General features: G+C 37.8%; 1 protein-coding gene across 1 annotated transcript in view; it reads left to right on the forward strand.

The window, feature by feature from the left end:
• plxna1a (plexin A1a) overlaps positions 1-17,223 on the forward strand; it is a 260,833-nt gene extending 243,610 nt beyond the window's left edge. Inside the window, 7 exon segments of the mRNA XM_048179014.1 lie at positions 922-1,025; positions 2,741-2,837; positions 6,363-6,553; positions 9,446-9,615; positions 9,720-9,932; positions 10,057-10,207; positions 13,580-17,223. Coding sequence (XP_048034971.1) covers positions 922-1,025; positions 2,741-2,837; positions 6,363-6,553; positions 9,446-9,615; positions 9,720-9,932; positions 10,057-10,207; positions 13,580-13,675 — 1,022 coding nt within the window. The 3' untranslated portion in view covers positions 13,676-17,223.
• Positions 17,224-20,308: the final 3,085 nt, after the last annotated feature.

Below are 20,308 nucleotides of genomic sequence, written 5' to 3' on the forward strand. Positions count from 1 at the left end.
GTTATTTATAGACAGATTATGATTACTGATCATTTCTGTGCTAAACTCATTAATTGACGGTTGATAAGCTTAATTAAATTATTAAACAAAATTATTAACATCCCTATTGTACGTTCTTGTAATCAAATGCCTCTGTTTAGAGCAGGTACTGTCAGCTGATACAAATGTTCAACTTATCAGCAGCTTGATATAAATGGATGCTGAAGTCACCGTTGTGGGCACCAGGGAAATAGACACTGAACCATATCATCCACGGCAAGATCCCATTAGCTAGAGCAGTTCCCAACATGATTGTCATCTGGCTCAGACTGAGTGATGCTATCAGCTGCAGATCTCTTCTGGCTTTGCTCTGCTCCTTGGCAGTTGTCTTTCAGAACCTGTTTCGAAATAAGAAACTGCGATTTCCCCTGCAACAAACAAACAAACAAACAAACAGGAAGGTTGTTTATTGGAACGGTTTGCTTGTAAGAGGCTTACAATAGTCATTCCCATGACCTTGATCAGATCCGTCATTTAGATCTGACCCGGAGTCAGACTTGTCACTCAGCCTCTGTTAACAGCCAGTTCATGTTTTCATATCTTTTCAGCTAGGAAAAGTGACTTCGCTCTGCACAGGGAGATTCGGACAAGGTCTGCACAAGGTTATGTGCTCTAAATGAAGCATTTCTAAAGAGGAAAGCTTCCCTCAAGTGGTCAGTCGTCCTTGCTGTGGGAGTGATGTCCGTGTGTACACGCATAGCTTGAGTTCGAGTACAAAATTGTCCCCAAAACTGAGCTAAATATGACAAAACTTTCTTTGGGAGGCATTTGGGGACGTCCTCAATAGGAAAATGTATTCATAAATAAGCAAATACTGTTTTTTAAAACATGAAATGTCAGCATTCTCATTGACACACACCTTCATCTTGTTTTCTGTTGAAGAGTGGCGCCAGGGGCGACTGGCGAGGATCATTCTGCAGGATGAGGATGTCACTACTAAGATTGATAATGACTGGAAACGCCTGAACACACTAGCACACTATCAGGTACGGTCACTGTCCACACCTGAGCAATAATAAGGAAAATAAAGATGTTATGGTCAAAGAATGTCAGAATTAGGTGGTGTATTCTGAGCATGACACTATTCAGGGTTCCCATGGTCATGAAAAACTTTGCAGTTTTTTTTTTTTTTTTTTTTTTTGCCAGGCCTGGATCATCATGGAAATTTATTAAAACATTAGAAATCATATAAATCTCTGTAGTGATTTTTTTTTTTTCTTTCTTTCTTTTGGAGACTTTTGTAAAATATAATCTCTAAATTCCAAGGATTGTTTACTGGCATACAGATGGTAATGTAAAATTATTTTAAAAATACATACGCATAAATCATGAATGACTGTAAAAGTCATGGAAACTCACTGGTCAAATAAAGTGGACATTTAAAAGTTGTTTTATGGTCTTAACTACAAAACATGATCAAGTTGACATTTTATTCAAATGTCATACACTGCCGGTCAAAAGTTTGGAATAATTATGATTTATGCTCATAAAGGCTGCATTTATTTGATCAAAAATACAGTAAAATAACTTATTAAAGGTGCCCTAGAATTAAAAATTGAATTTACTTTGGCATAGTTAAATAACAAGAGTTCAGTACATGGAAAAGACATGCATTGAGTCTCAAACTCCATTGTTTCCTCCTCCTTATATAAATCTCATTTGTTTAAAAGACCTCAGAAAAACAGGCGAATCTCAACATAACACCGACTGTTACGTAACAGTTGGGATCATTAATATGTACGCCCCCAATATTTGCATATGCCAGCTCATGTTCAAGGCATTAGACAAGGGCAGCCAGTATTAACGTCTGGATCTGCACAGGTGAATCAACAGACTAGGTAAGCAAGCAAGGACAAAAGCGAAAATTGGCAGATGGAGCAATAATAACTGACATGATCCATGATTACATGATATTTTTAGTGATATTTGTAAATTGTCTTTCTAAATCTTTTGTTAGCATGTTGCTAATGTACTGTTAAATGTGGTTAAAGTTACCATCGTTTCTTACTGTATTCACGGAGACAAGAGCCGTCGCTATTTTCATATTTTCATCAACACTTGCAGTCTGTATAATTCATAAACACAACTGTTAGCTTTAGCCATGGAGCACTATCAAACTCATTCAGAATCAAATGTAAATCTCCAAATAAATAATATACTTACGCGATTAGACATGTAGCATGACGAACACTTTGTAAAGATCCATTTTGAGGGTTATATTAGCTGTGTGGACTTTGTTTATGCTGTTTAAGGCAAGCGCGAGCTCCAGGGGCGTGGAGCACGAGAATTTAAAGGGGCCGCAGCCTGAATCGGCGCATATTTAATGATGCCCCAAAATAGGCAGTTAAAAAAATTAATTAAAAAAATCTATGGGGTATTTTGAGCTGAAACTTCACAGACACATTCAGGGGACACCTTAGACTTTTATTACATATTTTAAAAAGACGTTCTACGATATATATATATAATTATTATTATTGTTATTATTATTATTATTATTTATTTATTTATTTATTCATGTGATGCAAAGCTGAATTTTCAGCAGCCATTACACTGGCAGTGTACATCCATTATGATTTGTAGTATTGTGATATAATATATCTTTGATTTGCAGATTATAGTTCACAATATAGATTAAATGTGTCTGCGAATGTGTTTTTGGAGAGTTTCGCAGTAATGTTGAGTTCCTCACTGTCCTCAGGTAACAGATGGCTCTGTTATCGCCCTGGTGCCAAAGCAAAACTCTGCATACAACATCTCAAACTCGTCCACCTTCACCAAGTCCCTCAGCAGATACGGTAAGAACTCTGTCTCAACTTCCTGTTTTGATGTTCCCCTCAGAACTTCCGCATCTCATCTCCTCAGAGACTTTCTTCAGAAGAGCAAGATCACGTCTGCCATATTCATGCGAGAGATTTGTATTTATTGCCCCCCAGAAGCTTACTGGCCTCCATTTTCCCCTGAAAATGAGGACTCGCACCAGGATCGTGTCCTCGTGTCTCGATTTCAAAAAGCTGGCGGACTTGATGTTTTTCACTATTCTTTGTGATGATTTTGTTTTGTTTTCCGAGCACTTTGGGTGTTTGTGCAAATAAGAGGTGATGATAGCACAGAACTGAAGGTGTTTTGTTCCTCAACCCAAAAAAAGGAAAGCGGATCAGAGAGAAAAAGCTGTTTAATGTTGTCTGTCCTCCTCAGAAGCGAGTTTCCGTGATTGCCGCAGAATTACCTGCACTCAAGCCATGGCTCTCTCATGGCAGACGTCCATTATATTTCCCTTTGAGAGGGGGCTTCATGTCTCGGATAATTCTCTGAGTGCTCAAACACTGGACACACATTCGTATTGTTGTTCAAGTCGTGTTTCGCCCGTTGCCATGGAAACGGCAGCGGTTACCGCAGTCGCTGTGGTGTCAGAGTGACGCCGATGCAGATCGTTGTTATTACGTGATCTTTCTTTACTTGATTTCCTGGATATGTAAGCTCACCAAAATACCTTTGAACATTGTTCCAAATCCCTCGGTACAGGAAGTGGATTCATATCTTCGATACTCAAATGAACATTCCTCCCCAGCCTCCAGAATGGACATGGCGATAAGAGCACTGGACAGATATGCATCTCCCTGGGCCTCCGTAATGAAGTTTGACACTCGTACCATTAATAATGAACGATGCATTCACAAGCCGCAGGAGAGAACAGAGGAAGTCTTATTTCAGACTGCTCACTGGGTATTTTTATATATTCGTGTCATCCTTTATTACCCTGAGCTGAACATTATATGCAATTTGTGTCGCACTGAGGAACGAGATACAAACACTTGCACGTTGCTAGCACTGTGCAAGTGTGAATGGCCTGTTCAACCAGAAACAAACTCATAAAAATATAGAAACACATCTGCAAAGGCAGTTGTTTGGGCAGCAGACGACCAATATGTTGTTTTTTTTGTTTTTTTTGCTGATATCAATATCTAGAAAGTAACATATACAAATAACATATACACATTTGTTAAGTTTGTGATAGGTAACATTTTTGAAAGAACTATCTTATACTCTCCAAGGCTGCATTTTTTAATCAAAAATACAGTAAAAGAAAAACTACTTACCGTTTTCTATTTTAATGTGTTTAAAAATGGACTTTATTCCTGTGATGCAAAGCTGAATTTTCAGCATCATTACTCCAGTTCTTCATTACTTCAGTGTCACATGATCCTTCAGAAATCATTCTAATATGCTGATTTGGTGCGCACACACACAAAAAATTATCGATGTTGAAAAAAAGTTGGGCTGCTTAATATTTTTTCAGATTTCTTTGATTAAAAGAAAGTTCAAAAGAACAGCATTTATTTGAAATCAAATTCTTTTGTAACATTATAAATGTCTTTAATAAGTATAAATGTCTCTTTTGATCAATTTAATGCACAAAAAAAAAATCATTACTTCCAAATTTTGTAATAGTATTTACAAATCATTTGCAAACTATTAGTTTCTAGTTATTTAATAGTTTATTTAAACGGTAGTTTATACATTGAAAGACTATATACAAATAGTGTGTTCTTCATTCATTGTCATTTCAATTAACAAATGATTATTGTTTAATTAGCTCATATATGAAGAGTTAGATAATGCTTTAACAAATTATTACCTGTAAATAGTTCTCACTTTAGATTAGGTCTCAGAATATTGGAAAATGTCATTAAGTGCTTTAAACCAACCTAGTATTAAGAGTTCCTTTATAAACTACAGTTTATAAACTATTAATTAAATAGTTTTCAAATGATTAAGTGCTTTGTTACTGTATACTTATTATAAAGCGTTACCGAGAACTTTTACTTTCTACACAGTACACTTAAATCAGTCTCTAAGCGGCCAAATATCGGGCCATCCGTCTGGAATATTGGTCTATGATTAGCGAAAGCATTGTAAGCATGTGGTTGTATTTTACATGTACCATGGAGGGTTATAGTTACTTTGAAATGTCTTGTGTTGAACTTGTTGATTTTCAGTTACTGTAGCTACACGTCTGAAAACTTACTCTGTCAGTGGTTGATTCGAACTAGAAAATTGACTGTAGAAGACCGTTTATGCTAATGCCCATCCTTGTGGCAACACTACAAACGCAACACACACTTGCATTACATTATGAATTGTGTTCTGCCACAGTGCATGAGGGTCTGTGTTCATGTATTTGTGTTGTCTAAGTCTCAGCCATTAGTGTTTATCTCCATTATCTTGTGGTCTCTGTGTTGCTTAAAAATTCTCATTTCCTGGTTTATTTATTCCTTTATTTATTATTTATTTGCTTTTTTACTATTATGTTTTTCTAAGCCTTGACTTTTTTATGCGGTGTAATATAAAAGCACTGCGAGAGGCTGAATTAAGCTTACAGTGGCTGTTTCTTTCAAGCACGCCGGCCTGCCAGTCTGTGACTGATTAACTAGACTCCAGACGCGGGACTCTATCTTTCACTCCCACTTGCCACTTAAGGATAGAATAAACCTGAGGGAGTTTTTGATGGATTCTGCAGATGCAGTATATTCATTGTAGTTTAGGGCATCCACAGGAAATGATCCTTACCCAGAATGCCTTATCCTCAGACAGATTACTGTGCTTAACCATCCATTAGCCAGAGCTCAGCTCCTCTCTGCACTCATCTTTGATGTGTAACTCCTGGGTATTTAGCAGCCGACTGCTCATCAGATAGAAGAGACCGCCGGACCTGATTTACAACCGCCGATGTGACTTTTATGCTGTTTAGGTTTTCTTTTTGTATTATATGTATGGGTTCGATACTGCCAGAGATTTCTGAACCTTCCAGGTTATGATGAAATAAAAGCAATAAGCCTTGAGAGGCTGTGCGTTACAGTGATTTTAATGCTGTTTGAGTGTCTATAACACATTTGACAAAGGTAAAATTACTGTAACGCATGGCATTTTATATGGCGTATTGCTTTTATAAAATATCAGCAGTATTAGGAACATGATAAAAACACATCAGTATTCACTAAAGTGAAAGTGAAAGTGGCATGTGAAGGCCAAGTATGGTAACACATACTCTGAATTTGTCCTCTGCATCTAACCCATCCAAGTTAGTGCACACGCATTAGGATCAGGGAGCGGTTGGGGGTTAGATGCCTTGCTCAAGGGCACCTCAGTCATTTCCTGCCGGTATTGAGAAAACTTCGGGTTACCAGTCTGATTCTCTAACCACAGCTGGGTGAATATGAAAAAACACTTAGCTATTATAGTTCCTTCACCTAGCAAATAGAGCTATCCATGTTATAAAATGCTGGAAATCATTTGATGATTGACTCTATCTTTCTCTTCAGAGAGCATGCTGAGGACGGCCAGCAGCCCAGACAGTCTGCGGTCCAGGACGCCCATGATCACGCCCGATCTAGAGAGCGGTACCAAGCTCTGGCACCTCGTCAAGAACCACGACCACGCAGATCAGCGCGAGGGTGATCGGGGGAGCAAGATGGTGTCGGAAATCTACCTGACACGACTGCTGGCCACCAAGGTGAGCTTTCATGAGGTTTTCTTATTATTTAAGGTGATCTTTAAGCTGTGTTCACACTGCTTTGTCGCTGCATGTCGCCAGTGGCTGGAGGCAAGGTCGCTAGTGGGCGTTCCCACTACTGGTTGCCTAATAACTTTTGTGAATGACATTCACGGATGCTATTCCATGTTGTAGACAACCGATCAATTTTCTTGCCGCTAAAAACCAAACATTTTGGAGGGAAAAGACTCAATATAAATGGAATCAGTACATAAAATGCTTAATATTAAAGATGAACGAGAAACAGCAAGTGCTCTTTGCCGTCGCGGCTGTTTATCTGGAGCGAAAGTCCAAGCGCCGGTCTATCTGGGTTCACAAAACCACTCAAGGCAAGTACCGCCGACTGAACCACCAAATTCTCTTCCATCTTGCTACTGCCACGTGCGCTCCACTGACTTCACTCCTATTGGTTGTCTCTCCTGAAAGTCGTTTTTCATTTGCATAAAGTTAAACATTTGTCGCATCGCTTCCGGTCAACAACGGTTGCTGACGCCAGCTTTCCATTGAAAATGAATGGGATCATATTGTTTTGTCATTGCATGTTGCTGATATATTGAAGGGGGCTTTAGTCTGTCCGTCTTGAAGTTTTGAGGATGATAAAGACGATGCAAAATTGTGCTTTTATCCTAACCAAATGCAACATGCAATGATGGACAGGGCATTTTGTTGATTGCCTGGTTTCTATTTCTGGTATTCCATGAAGTCCTGCCCAATGTGAATCTCCAAAATTCTACTGCATATTAAACATCAAATATGTTCTGATTGGCTGCGATTGTGTCACCTCACAGAACCGCATTCAGTGTTGACAGACAAATTGCTTGAATCTCGTCATATCGCACCTGGTTAGGACACAATATAATATTCTTGCTATCTCATTTTTCCTTTCTGTCTTCCTCCCTCATTCCTCTCTCTCCCTGTTTCTTGGTTCTGTAGCTTATTGCTTTGCCTCCTAATTGTTAGGCTAGGAAAAAATGAAATCAGAATATGTTTACAAGCCTCTCGGGTGGTCAATTTTGATACATAATAAAAAACGATAGATAAATGTAATGCTGGAGCGGAAGAGAACAGCAGGAGACAGGTAATTTGTTGTGGATCGAGTGCTTCATGGTGCGTGGTGACAGAGCGCGGAATGAATGCTGGGAAACCACGCGGACTGTGTCTGTCTGTCTCGCACACACACACACACACACGCACACACCAGCATCCTAATCAACACACTCCATATTATCTGAGAGCCACTGCTGTTCTCCTGCTCTCAGACATGATGAATAAACCGACATCTCCGGTTTGGCTGCTCGAGGGTCTTTAGCGATTTTAGGCCTTTAGTAAGTTTTTGCAAGTAGCGATTTTGTGCAAGTAGCCATTGTGATCATTAGGAAAATGCTTGTTTTCAGCATTTTCTGTGGGTCAAAGTTCTGTCATTTTTAATACAGTGGTTGTCAGCTCGGGGAGAAAAAAGATGCTAAATCCAAATAATAAAATCCAACTATAATCTTGCGCATTAAATAAAATTAAATAAATTAAAATTAAAATTAAATACATTAAAATATATATAAAAATAGTTAAAGGTGCCCTAGAATTAAAAATTGAATTTACCTTGGCATTGTTAAATAACAAGAGTTCAGTACATGGAAATGACATACAGTGAGTCTCAAACTCCATTGTTTCCTCCTTCTTATATAAATCTCATTTGTTTAAAAGACCTCCGGAAAACAGGCGAATCTCAACATAACACCGACTGTTACGTAACAGTCGGGATCATTAATATGTACGCCCCCAATATTTGCATATGCCAGCTCATGTTCAGGGCATTACACAAGGGCAGCCAGTATTAACGTCTGGATGTGCACAGCTGAATCATCAGACTAGGTAAGCAAGCAAAAACAATAGCGAAAAATGGCAGATGGAGCGATAATAACTGACATGATCCATCATTACATGATATTTTTAGTGATATTTGTAAACTGTCTTTCTAAATGTTTCGTTAGCATGTTGCTAATGTACTGTTAAATGTGGTTAAAGTTACCATCGTTTCTTACTGTATTCACGGAGACAAGAGCCGTCGTTATTTTCATTTTTTAAACACTTGCAGTCTGTATAATTCATAAACACAGCTTCATTCTTTATAAATCTCTCCAACAGTGTGTAATGTTAGCTTTAGCCACGGAGCACAGCCTCAAATTCATTCAGAATCAAATGTAAACATCCAAATAAATACCATACTTACGCGATTAGACATGTAGCATGACGAACACTTTGTAAAGATCCATTTTGAGGGTTATATTAGTTGTGTGAACTTTGTTTATGCTGTTTAAGGCAGTCACGAGCTCGGGGGCAGGGAGCACGAGAATTTAAAGGGGCCGCAGCCTGAATCGGCGCATATTTAATGATGCCCCAAAATAGGCAGTTAAAAAATGAATTAAAAAAAATCTATGGGGTATTTTTAGCTGAAACTTCACAGACACATTCAGGGGACACCTTAGACTTATATTACATCTTTTGAAAACACGTTCTACGGCACCTTTAAACGATTAAAATAGATGAGAAAATCGTTTCCCATATCTTTTGTTGATGACATTAACAGTCATACTCTACAATATATTTCATGTTAATATTTGCACATTGTTGGACTTATGCAGTTGATGGCGATTAATATACCATTTCAATATTTTTTTCATTTTGTATGATAAATTTAGGTATGTTGGTGCAACTTAAAATCTTGGTCTTGGGGGCAAAACCAGTTGAGAACCACTGATTTTATATTTATTGTATATGAAATTAGACATTTAACAGTCATATTCATTGAGAGTTTTGAGTAATTGTCAAAACACTTCTGTTTTTCTTTCACTACAGGGTACGTTACAGAAATTCGTCGATGATTTGTTTGAGACGATATTCAGCACGGCACACCGTGGCAGTGCCCTCCCTCTCGCCATCAAATACATGTTTGACTTCCTGGATGAGCAGGCGGACAAACACCAAATCACAGATTCAGATGTTCGGCACACCTGGAAGAGCAACTGGTGAGGAGCGACGCCGTTCGAACATCCCATTCAAAACAGCGGTTTTATGAAATCGGCTAGATTTTGTTCTCATTATCTATGCATTTCCTTCCCCTTGTCCTCAGTTTGCCATTAAGGTTCTGGGTGAATGTGATCAAGAACCCTCAGTTTGTGTTCGACATCCACAAGAACAGCATCACGGATGCATGTCTCTCCGTAGTTGCCCAAACCTTCATGGACTCCTGCTCCACATCTGAACACAAGCTCGGCAAAGATTCCCCCTCCAATAAGCTGCTCTACGCTAAAGATATTCCCAACTACAAGAATTGGGTAGAAAGGTAAGTGGCCAGAAATTTTGCTTAGGATACATCTATCACAAAATTCCCTTATTAGTCCTTAATTAACTTTCAAAGACCCCAAATCATCACGCTCATCTGGACCTGCTGTTTTGCCGTCCTGCAGGTATTACTCAGATATCGCGCGCATGCCCGCCATCAGTGATCAGGACATGAGTGCTTATCTCGCGGAGCAGTCCAGACTCCACCTGAGCCAGTTCAACAGCATGAGCGCCCTCCACGAGATCTACTCCTACATCACCAAGTACAAAGACGAGGTAAGAGAAAGAAAAGCTACTGAAAATTCACGTGCTATACACAGCATAAATGCTGCATACTAGTTTTGTTTGAAAAATAGTATGTGGTAGGTCATTCTGAAGATATTTCAGAGGAAAAGATATGACTTCTTCTCTGACTAGTACATCAGAATTCAAACAAAGCAAGCCAGAATAGGCTGTTAAATGGCAAAATCTTAAATCTAACACTTTTAATACATGGCCACTCAGATACAGTATTCTCCATGTAACCCTTCACACGTAACGCCATCTGACAGCACACACGAGATCATGTGTCAGAAGCGGTGACTCATTCCAGCCAGGCTGGATAAATGGAGAGATAATGAGCCGCCGAAGGAGACCATTTAGTTCTACCTCACACAGAAATGAAGGAATATGTGTGTGTGTGTGTGTGTGTGTGTGTGTGTGTGTGTGTGTGTGTGTGTGTGTTTAGTGAAAAGAAAAGAAAAGAAAAGAAATAGACACAGTGGGTCTGCATAATTATTCCTACATTTACAACTGTGTTTCTTCACCCATTAAGCAGATATAAAAAGGTGTCCATAGTTAGCACCTAGCCCTGTTTCTTTTTAAATGATTTCATTTCCATCTTCCATTTCCTTACCTTCGGGAAAGTTTAGTCTAACACAACTCATCAAACATCATCTTGCTGCTCTATGAAACGGCTCTCCCTCTCTCTGTCTGACATTAATACACTGCAGCTGGTTGCGTTTTAAACAGCCGTTTATGTTCATTAGTCTTTATTATCCAGATGCACACGTGTCCACATGAACACCCTCGCTGAACCTGCGTGAAAACAGGAGGGAAATTAGCAGTCCATTATCTGACGCTGAGGGTGTTGGAGACTCTTTTCTTTCCCATTTCCTTTACGTTTAGATGCTTGCTTTTTGGTTAAACCGACACAGATGGGTGTTAGCATCTCTCGCTGTTTCGGAAACAACTTCTGAGGAGCGCCGCGATCGGTACATTTGCATTTCCATCAACAGAAAAACACAAAAAAGGGACCGATGAAGCCCGGTGGTTAGATCTTGACTGGTAACCAAAGATTGTAGGTTTGAATCTTTCCTTCTTTAAAGTCGACATAAAAATCAGCAGTAGTGCTGTGTATTGCTTTATTATTATTGTGAATACTAAATTTCACTTTGCCTCTGAAACTGACATCATCAAGCCCTCTTTATTTTTTAGCCCCTCCCCCATCAACAGTCTGCCATATAAGGACTTTTTATGATCAATCAATCAATCCCTGTTGTAGTTTTAATGGGTTGCGAACATTTTCATGTTGACTTTTATGCTGTTTTTAAGTCCTCTAGGAAGTTTACTTACGAGTTGACAAAATCGTAATTGTGATATAATGAGTTCCAGTGACTTTGTTCAGAATTTGGTGTAATTTAGATTTGTGTAGTGCTTTTTTTGCTGACCAACACAGTAAGAATATTTTAGCACTTTTGCAACAAAATAAAGAGAAAATACCCACATTACGTGTGTAATTGAGACTTTATTTGTGGTTTTTTTATCATTTGTATTCTGCCATAGAGAGAGTTATGTAATTGTAAATTTTAAAGGTGCTGTATGTTTTTTTTTTTTTTTTTTTTACTTTACTACAGCATAAAAATACCATAATATGTTTGCAGATATTTAGGAAAAAATGCTAAGTTCACATACTTGTTTCTCATAATGATGTATGGAAGAGGATTAGGGCCAAGCAATAATAAAAAAATAAAACCATCTCGAGATTAAAGTTGTTAAATTTTGAGAAAAAACATGTTAAATTTCGAGCAAAAAGTCGAAATAAAATGTTGAGAATAAACTTATTAAATTACGAGAAAAAACTCCTTAAATTTCGAGCAAAAAGTCGAAATAAAATGTTGAGAATAAAGTCATTAAATTACGAGAAAAAAATCGTTAAATTTCGAGAAAAAAGTCGAGATAAAATGTTGAGAATAAAGTCATTAAATTACGAGAAAAAAATCGTTAAATTTCGAGAAAAAAGTCGAGATAAAATGATGAGAATAAAGTCATTAAATTACGAGAAAAAAGTTGTTAAATTACGAGAACAAATTCGTTAAATTGTGAGAAAAATGTCGTTAAATTTCAAGAAAAAAGTCTAGATAAAATGTTGAGAATAAAGTTATTAAATTATGAGAATAAAGTCATTAAAGTACAAGAAAAAAGTCGTTAAATTATGAGAACAAATTCGTAATTTAACAAATTTGTTCTCGTAATTTAACTTTTTTCTTATAATTTAATGACTTTATTCTCAACATTTTATCTCGACTTTTTTCTCGAAATTTAACGAGTTTTTTCTTGTAATTTAACGAGTTTATTCTCAACATTTTATCTTGACTTTTTTTCTCGAAATTTAACGAGTTTTTTCTCGTAACTTAACGAGTTTATTCTCAACATTTTATCTCGACTTTTTTCTCGAAATTTAACGACATTTTTCTCATAATTTAACGAATTTGTTCTCGTAATTTAACAACTTTTTTCTCGTAATTTAATGACTTTATTCTCAACATTTTATCTCGACTTTTTTCTCGAAATTTAACGACATTTTTCTCGAAATTTAACGAATTTGTTCTCGTAATTTAACAACTTTTTTCTCGTAATTTAATGACTTTATTCTCAACATTTTATCTTGACTTTTTTCTCGAAATTTAACGAATTTTTTCTCGTAATTTATTGACTTTATTCTCAACATTTTATCTCGACTTTTTTCTCGAAATGTAACGAGTTTTTTCTCGAAATTTAACAACTTTAATCTCGAGATGGTTTCATTTTTTTATTATTGCTTGGCCCTAATCCTCTTCCGTAATGATGCTATAGCCAGTTATTGTACTTTTGAAATGTGCGTTCCGTGTCGGAATGTCTGTTTTTTGTTTTGGTCTGTGTGATTCTGCCCACTGCCAGTTTACCCAATAGTATTTCGACACTCCGGGTTGCCAGTTGGTGAAAAAAAACAGAGTATTTAGAGCAAACGGACTGGGTCAGAGATTTCAGATTATACCAGACTTAAAAGCCTCGCCATCCATCTAAAAAGCTCTATGACCAGAGGCATATTAAAATGCAAAAAAATCTACTCAAAATCTGTGTAAGGCTCATCGCCTTCCATTGTCAGTTGCGCTCGTTCCTGTTGCTTGTCCTCGAACTGGTAACCCGTGTGAGCGTCGAGTCTGAGGAGGAGCAGGGAGGAACAGCTCTCTCCTATATTTTTGAATTTGGACTGCAGTACCCATTTTAACCACTTGCTGTCAATATTACATACTGCACCTGTAACACAAGACTGTTGCCTGATAAATCAACTGAAGTAAGAACTACACTGTGAAACAATCTAATCTGAGGTCATTTCCTCCTCTACAGATCCTGTCTGCACTACAGAAGGACGAGTTAGCTCGGCGACAGAGACTGCGCAGTAAACTGGAACAGGTTATCGACACCATGGCTCTAGCAAGCTGAGGACCCCCTCCCCGTCTCTCCGCCCACCTCAGCTGGCTCCCTCTGACCTCCTGAGCCCATCCCCGAACCTCGCACACACATACACAAACAAACACACACAAACACACACACACACACACTAAGCTAATGGACTGCAAGGACAGAAGCAGTACACTGGAGACCCCTCAGCCCAGGGTGGAAGTCCTCTTTCATCACTTCCTTTGAACTCAACACGCAGCAGAATGTCTCCCCGGACGCCATGTCCAACCAATAGGACTTAGTTTTTTGGATTTTTATCGTTTCGGAGTGTGTTGAGCCACGCTTGTGTGCTTTTACTCACCAAGGATGTCTTGTATTATGAGCCAGAAGACCTTAAAGCCCACGAAGGATAAAAGCAGTGTGTTTTTTTTTTCCGCAAACGGCATTTTGTTTTAGCGCTTACATTTATTTTTTTTTGCTCTTTGGGTTGATCGAAGGACTCACTTGATCCAGTCTCCTGCCACTTGTGTTACTGCTGAATTTGCACAATTTACAGGAACTACAACAAATGAAAATGATATAAATATATATATAAATGTGTATAGATATATAAATACAACTGCATTTTTATACAAAAAGAGTGAAAAGACGCGTACAAAGTTTTCCATTTTAACATAGAAAAGAATAAGATGAATTTGATATTTGAAAAAGACTGAACTATGAAAAAAATATCAAAAAAATGTCCTGTGCCATGTTTTATTTGAATGTTGTTAGTGCAAAAAAACAATTTTCTTTAGATAAAATGTGTTATGATTTAAATGTTGACTACCCTAGTGACTGAAGAACTGAGAGTGAAAAAAAAAAATGTGCAAAAAAGAACAAACTCAGACAAATGTGTTCCCATGTGGTACCTAGTGTTTTTGGAGGAAAATGTCCTTACGGAAAACAAAGGGTTCTTTGTTTAGTTGGTGGATGAATCTGTGTATTTAGTTTGTACACTTTTTTCAACCTTTATTGCTATTATGGTTTCAGTCTGAAAGCCACTTGAGGACATATTCTTTGCTATTCCGTGCAAAAACTCGATCGATAATTAATAATTGGCCGTTTTCATCTTGTGTTCATTTCTCATATTAAAAACATGAGCACTCTAAGCCTCGGTAACTTGCACAAATCAGTCTAGAATGAAGGAAAACTTGAGATTGAAGAACCGAAGAATGTGTTCCGTTACTGATGATGTCACAATCTGGCATTTTGAGAAGGATCTGTGACATCACTGTAAATGTAGCAAATGCTATTTCCATGCAGTTCCACATCTCTCTTAGTTTTTTAAAAGCTTAAAATCAATGTTTTTAAAGCCGAAGGATCATACATGAATGTTACCCATCCACAAAAACCGGTAGTTAAGCTTAAAGTTGATTTGATTTCAGCTCAGAAAGGTGGAAACGTTCTTAAACGGCCACCGTGTCAGCACTAGATGCTTTTTTTTTTTTTTTTTTTTTTTTTTTTTTTTTTTTGGAAATAGAACCTTTTTATTGAGTATTTTTATTTATTTTTTGGTTCAATTTGAGCTTATAAGCTACTTGGCGTGCTTATGCCATTAAAAAAAAAAAAAGTTTTTGTGCTTTATCTTGATCGTTTTGTTTTTCAACAGTCCACTAACTCATTTCTATTCAGATTGGTGATTTGCAGTGTTACAAATACAAATGTGAAGCGATTCTCAAACTGTTTCAGGGGTATCAAGCAGATGAAGTCGAGTTCTGCTTTACTTTTCTTCACCACCTTGGTTGGTTGTTTTGGAGTTTCTCTTTATCTTCTCTCTTGCGAGCGTCTGTAACTGTGCGAGAACGTGTATCGCAGTGACTCGCTTTCATGTGCTGCTGCGGTTCTCTTAAAGTCAGTCGTGTTCAAACAAGAGAAAGTCTTTCCTCCTTTGGCTTTCCACTGAGATTAAAGCAGAAGTAGACTTTCTGAGATGCGATAGAAACATCTTTGAAAGATTTAGGTCAGAAACCCAATGAGAGAGAGAGTGAGAGACACGAACTGAACGTTTGACGGGTTCTCGCTCGCTTTACCTCAGCCATACATCAGGGTTCGTTCCAGCTGGGAAAGTAATACAGAATCACTCTTTACACATTTATTTATTTTGGGATTAAGGTTTACGTTATTGATTTCATGCCATTGCGGTTTCTCCTAATCAACCGGGAGCAGGTCTCCACAACTCTCTAGAACGTATCTTCCACGGTAAAGACAATCTCCCTTTAGATTCGAGAACTGCATTAGTTTTCAGCCTTCGCACAGATGTCAAACGAAAACGAATTAGATCGATGTTGGATTTGTTTGCTTGTTTGTGTTTAGCTCTCATAAACTCTTAGCGATCATTTCTGTCATCAGTTTTAGTGCAAGATCAAGCTACGTGGAAGGAACCGTCAATGAAGTAGCCTAATAGATAGATAGACTTCCTATAAGTGAACATACACGCTACTGTTGGATGTGTACGTCTTAATTCTAACGGTAGAAGGAGAAGGCTGGATGTATAGCATTACAGGTGACTTGCACCCCTCCGTCTGGCCTTCCGTACATTCGTTTTCAGTAGATGAGTTTCTGCATGCTTCGACATTACAAAATGATTTGAGAATACAAGCATGCTGTTCTACTTTGATTCCAAAGGCTGATGATGTTCATTCTACATATCATTATGTACAGTCTGGCCATGTTTTTTTATTTTCTATTGTCGTTTTCCGGATGGAAAAATCTCGATGTGCTTTGCTTTGTGCTTTGTTAAGCGGGACTTTGGTGATGGTGATTGTAAAGCAGCTGGTTGCATTGTAATGTCTCAGGACATGTGTTTCACTTCGATGTCGTCTTTGCCTTTCTTTTCATTCAGTTTATTTTCATGACGAGTGCTATCTTTGATTTTCAATCGTTTTTAGATGTTGAGTTGTGGAACATGTGGAACTCTTTAGAGATATTCTAACATTTCAAAGATTTGGCTGTGTAAAGTATTTGAGTGATGCCTCTTATTTTGCGACACTTGTTTTGAGAGTTATTTTGAGTACAGGAACAAACAAAAAAAAGAGAAGTTGTAGAGGGAAAACAAGCTGAACAGAAGGTGTTTCAGACTCGCAGAGTTTTCGTTTCGCACAGAGTGCCTTGTCAACTCCTCCCTCGTTTTTCTCGTCCGCCTCTGACTCTTCCATTACCCACAGTCCATCTCTTTCCATACGCCTCTTTATCGTTGTCAAGCCACGCCCTCTTTCTTACGCACCTCCTCAGTCCAAAAGACCAATCCGGTTTTTGATTTCCGCTCATGGTGTTTCCAGATTGAAGAAACCATCCTTTTTTGGAAGGATGAATTAATTTAAGCGTAGGAACAAAATGTGAGCATGTAGATTTCAAAGAAAACGAAAACTAAAGAATTTTAATACTTTATTAATTCTGATACCTTTTGAAGAGTTTCAGACTTGAATCAACTGTGACAGGTTGGCTGTTAAATGCTCATTGTGTAAATATTGTGCTCTTTCCTATTTTGCAAATTTATTATGTGTAAATAAACATGCATCAAGGAGAGATTAAACATTTTTCGCTAAAAATGCTTGTGTCCCTAGTCTTTGTTGTGCTTCACTATATAAATGTGCGATCTGACAAAATGTGTAGCCTATTTTCTGTCAAATTTGATGATCTTTCTAAAGGTACACATTTCACATTAGCGAAACTTTGAAGCCAAAAAAGGTCCATTGTCAATAGTCTAGCGATGCATGAAGGTCACTTTCCAACCAAGCAGCTTTTTGTTGGTCAATGCGGTGAATTGACCCTTCGCAAAGACCCGCCTCCCTTAGTTACTGTTGCTTTGTCCGACAAGCCATATGGCGCCGTCACACCCGGGTGTGTCTCATACCTATGGTCTCATACGTCCTGAAAAGTGAAGCTTGCGGGCTCTTTGATTGCCCCCTGGTGGCTGGATGCAGTACAGGTCATAAACCCCGCCCTCTCAATGCAGTCGAATGAGACTTCAGTGAAAACTTAAAAATAAATTCTGCTTCAAATAAAACTTTCTGAAAGATGGTTCTGGTCATTTAAGGTAGTTGTTATCACACTGATATATATTGAATTCATAGTTTTTGTGATAATTTAGATTTTAGCTAACAATTTGATGCTATAAAAACGGGCATGTCGTCATGATTCGCAGTTGATTGACAGCTTGTCTGAGGACTGTCGGAGCTTCGAGGGGAGATTGAAGATGTATAACTAACTATTAATTTTCGATTTCTTTGTTATTTAACACCAACAAAATGAGTTGTTCAGCAGTAAACTGTACTAACTGACCTACAGGATCTGATGGATCACTGAGCTTTTCTCTGTAACATTAATTGTGGCCGTTATAATCTAATTAATAAATGTTATTAGTTAAGATAACACACCTAACGTTAACCATGTCGGGAAAAGCAGTAGGCTAATCGTTATCTGGCAGTTACTTATTATTTTTATGGGTATAAAATAATAATTAGCAGGACAAAACTAATGATAGCCTATTACAGCAATAAATTTCCTGTAACGTTAGTTGAACTTAATTTAAAATGGCAGGACCATTTCTGACGATTTAGAGTTGTTTCTAGTGGCATATTATATTGATTTTATCTACTGAATTTGCTGTTTCAAAAATATTATTGCTCTAGAAACAGAATAGCCTATTATTTTATAGGTAGAATTTTAAATTGTGTATAATTTTTATATTCATGTTCCAAGCTTTTTTTTTTTTTTTTTTTTTTTTTTTTTTTTTTTGACGTATTGCATAACGTGTCAGCGCCCATTCATCGGCCCATTTTGGCTTCAGTTCATTACAATGGAAGGAAGCGGCGTCGCGTCGTCCATCTTTTTTTACAGTCTATGGTCACACCACACAGAGTGAAAAATACATTGCGGAGCAAAGAGGACGCTGACAACACGTCGACAGACAAGACAGAGCAGGTTACTTATGATATTAAACAAAGTCCCAGCTTTCAAATTGTGTAATTTTTTTAAGAAATTCAAACGATAAATACCATTTTGTGGCTCTTTAAACCATTTTTCAAGTTCAAGTCCACCGAGGTTAATCTTCTAACTCCTGACTGCTTTGTTGGACAAAATGGCAGATTCGGCGTTATGATTGGTTAGATCGCTTGTCACTCAAACTTCTGGCGAAGGGTCAGTTCATGTGACCCAACTTGAACACAATGCAAAATCTCTGAGGGGAAATTTTTCACCCTCACTTAAAACAACCAATCCCTATTCCTAATGAAATTACTGTATTTCAAATGGGAAATTTCGTCAACTAACAGGAAGAACATTTATCATATAATGCTGCACTTGAAACTCAAAACAATGAAACAATTCAGATTACTTAAAATGTGTCAGTTTCTTGAAACAAAAAAGAAAGTTCTAAATACACATAAAAGTTAATTTGATTGAACTAATTTGAGTTTGCCCTACTCAAACCAATTAATTATTTTGAGCATTAGGGTTTACAGTGTGTTTAGGTATTTAAGTAATACAAATCTGCTATATGTAAATGTAAAACAAGGCCAGGATTGGGACTGGTCCCATTTCAATGATCTTATGTGTTGTCTTGGAATGCAGCTGCCTATGTAGACATGCAGTAGCGATCAAACTAGGCTTTGGAACGTCAGTGAACGGTATGTGCGAATGTTTATCTGATAGCGTCCTGACATTTGAGTCCCGGTAATGATGGAGGAACTGAGATTTGGCTCTTTATTCAGCTCACTGAGCCCCGCCAGATGAAACTGCCCCCATTAGTTTGGAGCATATAATCGCTCAGACTAATTCAATTAAAACTCTTTTTGAAGGAAAGCTCAAATTGCCCTATGATTGCGAGCCCACCGAGTCTTTAAATGATTCTGTCAGACTCAAATGTGCATGTACCAGTAAAGCTGTGATTTATGGCTGCCTGGCAGTGGATGTGATTTTCTTTCCTCTAAGCAGTTACAGTCAATGACGGCCGCCGCGAACAGCCAGAGCAATTAAAGCTCCATTCCACTTTTGTTACTAGATGAGCATTTTGAGTGACACAATGATGCTCTGATACTCAAAGTGAATGGCTTCACATGAGTCACTTCTTGTCAGGCACCTTTACCTTTCCTTTTCAAGAAGTGTTCATTTGCTTGTATGAGTGGTTCTACTAGTATTTTTCTATCCAGATATCTGCAGGCCTTGTGCTTTGATTGGTTAAGTGAGTGGAGTCATTCAGAGGGTGCCCAGCTAACAAAAATATGTTCCGAGGGTACGTTTACACGACGACGATGTACTAAAAACGGAAAAGTTTTTCCTTTGCATTTTTCGCGTACAGATGACACCTTTGTCAAAACGATCTGGTCCTGGGTGATTCATATAATGGAAGTCAATGGGTGTTGTCACTTTGGAAATAAAAAAAAAAAAAACATGCAGACAAAACAATTCCTGATGTGTTCAATTCCCTGTGTTTAAAAATCAGATGCGTCATGTGTTCATTAGGCCTTGCATTGTAAATGCAGCCTAAATAAAGAGGTACTTCTAATTTGACATGTCTTGACAGGAACAGATGTCATCATTAAAGACTTCTGGTCATTGTTTCCCTGGAACATAAACTGGGAGGACTGGGAGAGTGATGAACGACAGCTGTGAATCGGGGTAGAGTCTGTATCT

The sequence above is a fragment of the Megalobrama amblycephala genome, linkage group LG24, assembly GCF_018812025.1.
Source record: "Megalobrama amblycephala isolate DHTTF-2021 linkage group LG24, ASM1881202v1, whole genome shotgun sequence".
Taxonomy (NCBI): domain Eukaryota; kingdom Metazoa; phylum Chordata; class Actinopteri; order Cypriniformes; family Xenocyprididae; genus Megalobrama; species Megalobrama amblycephala.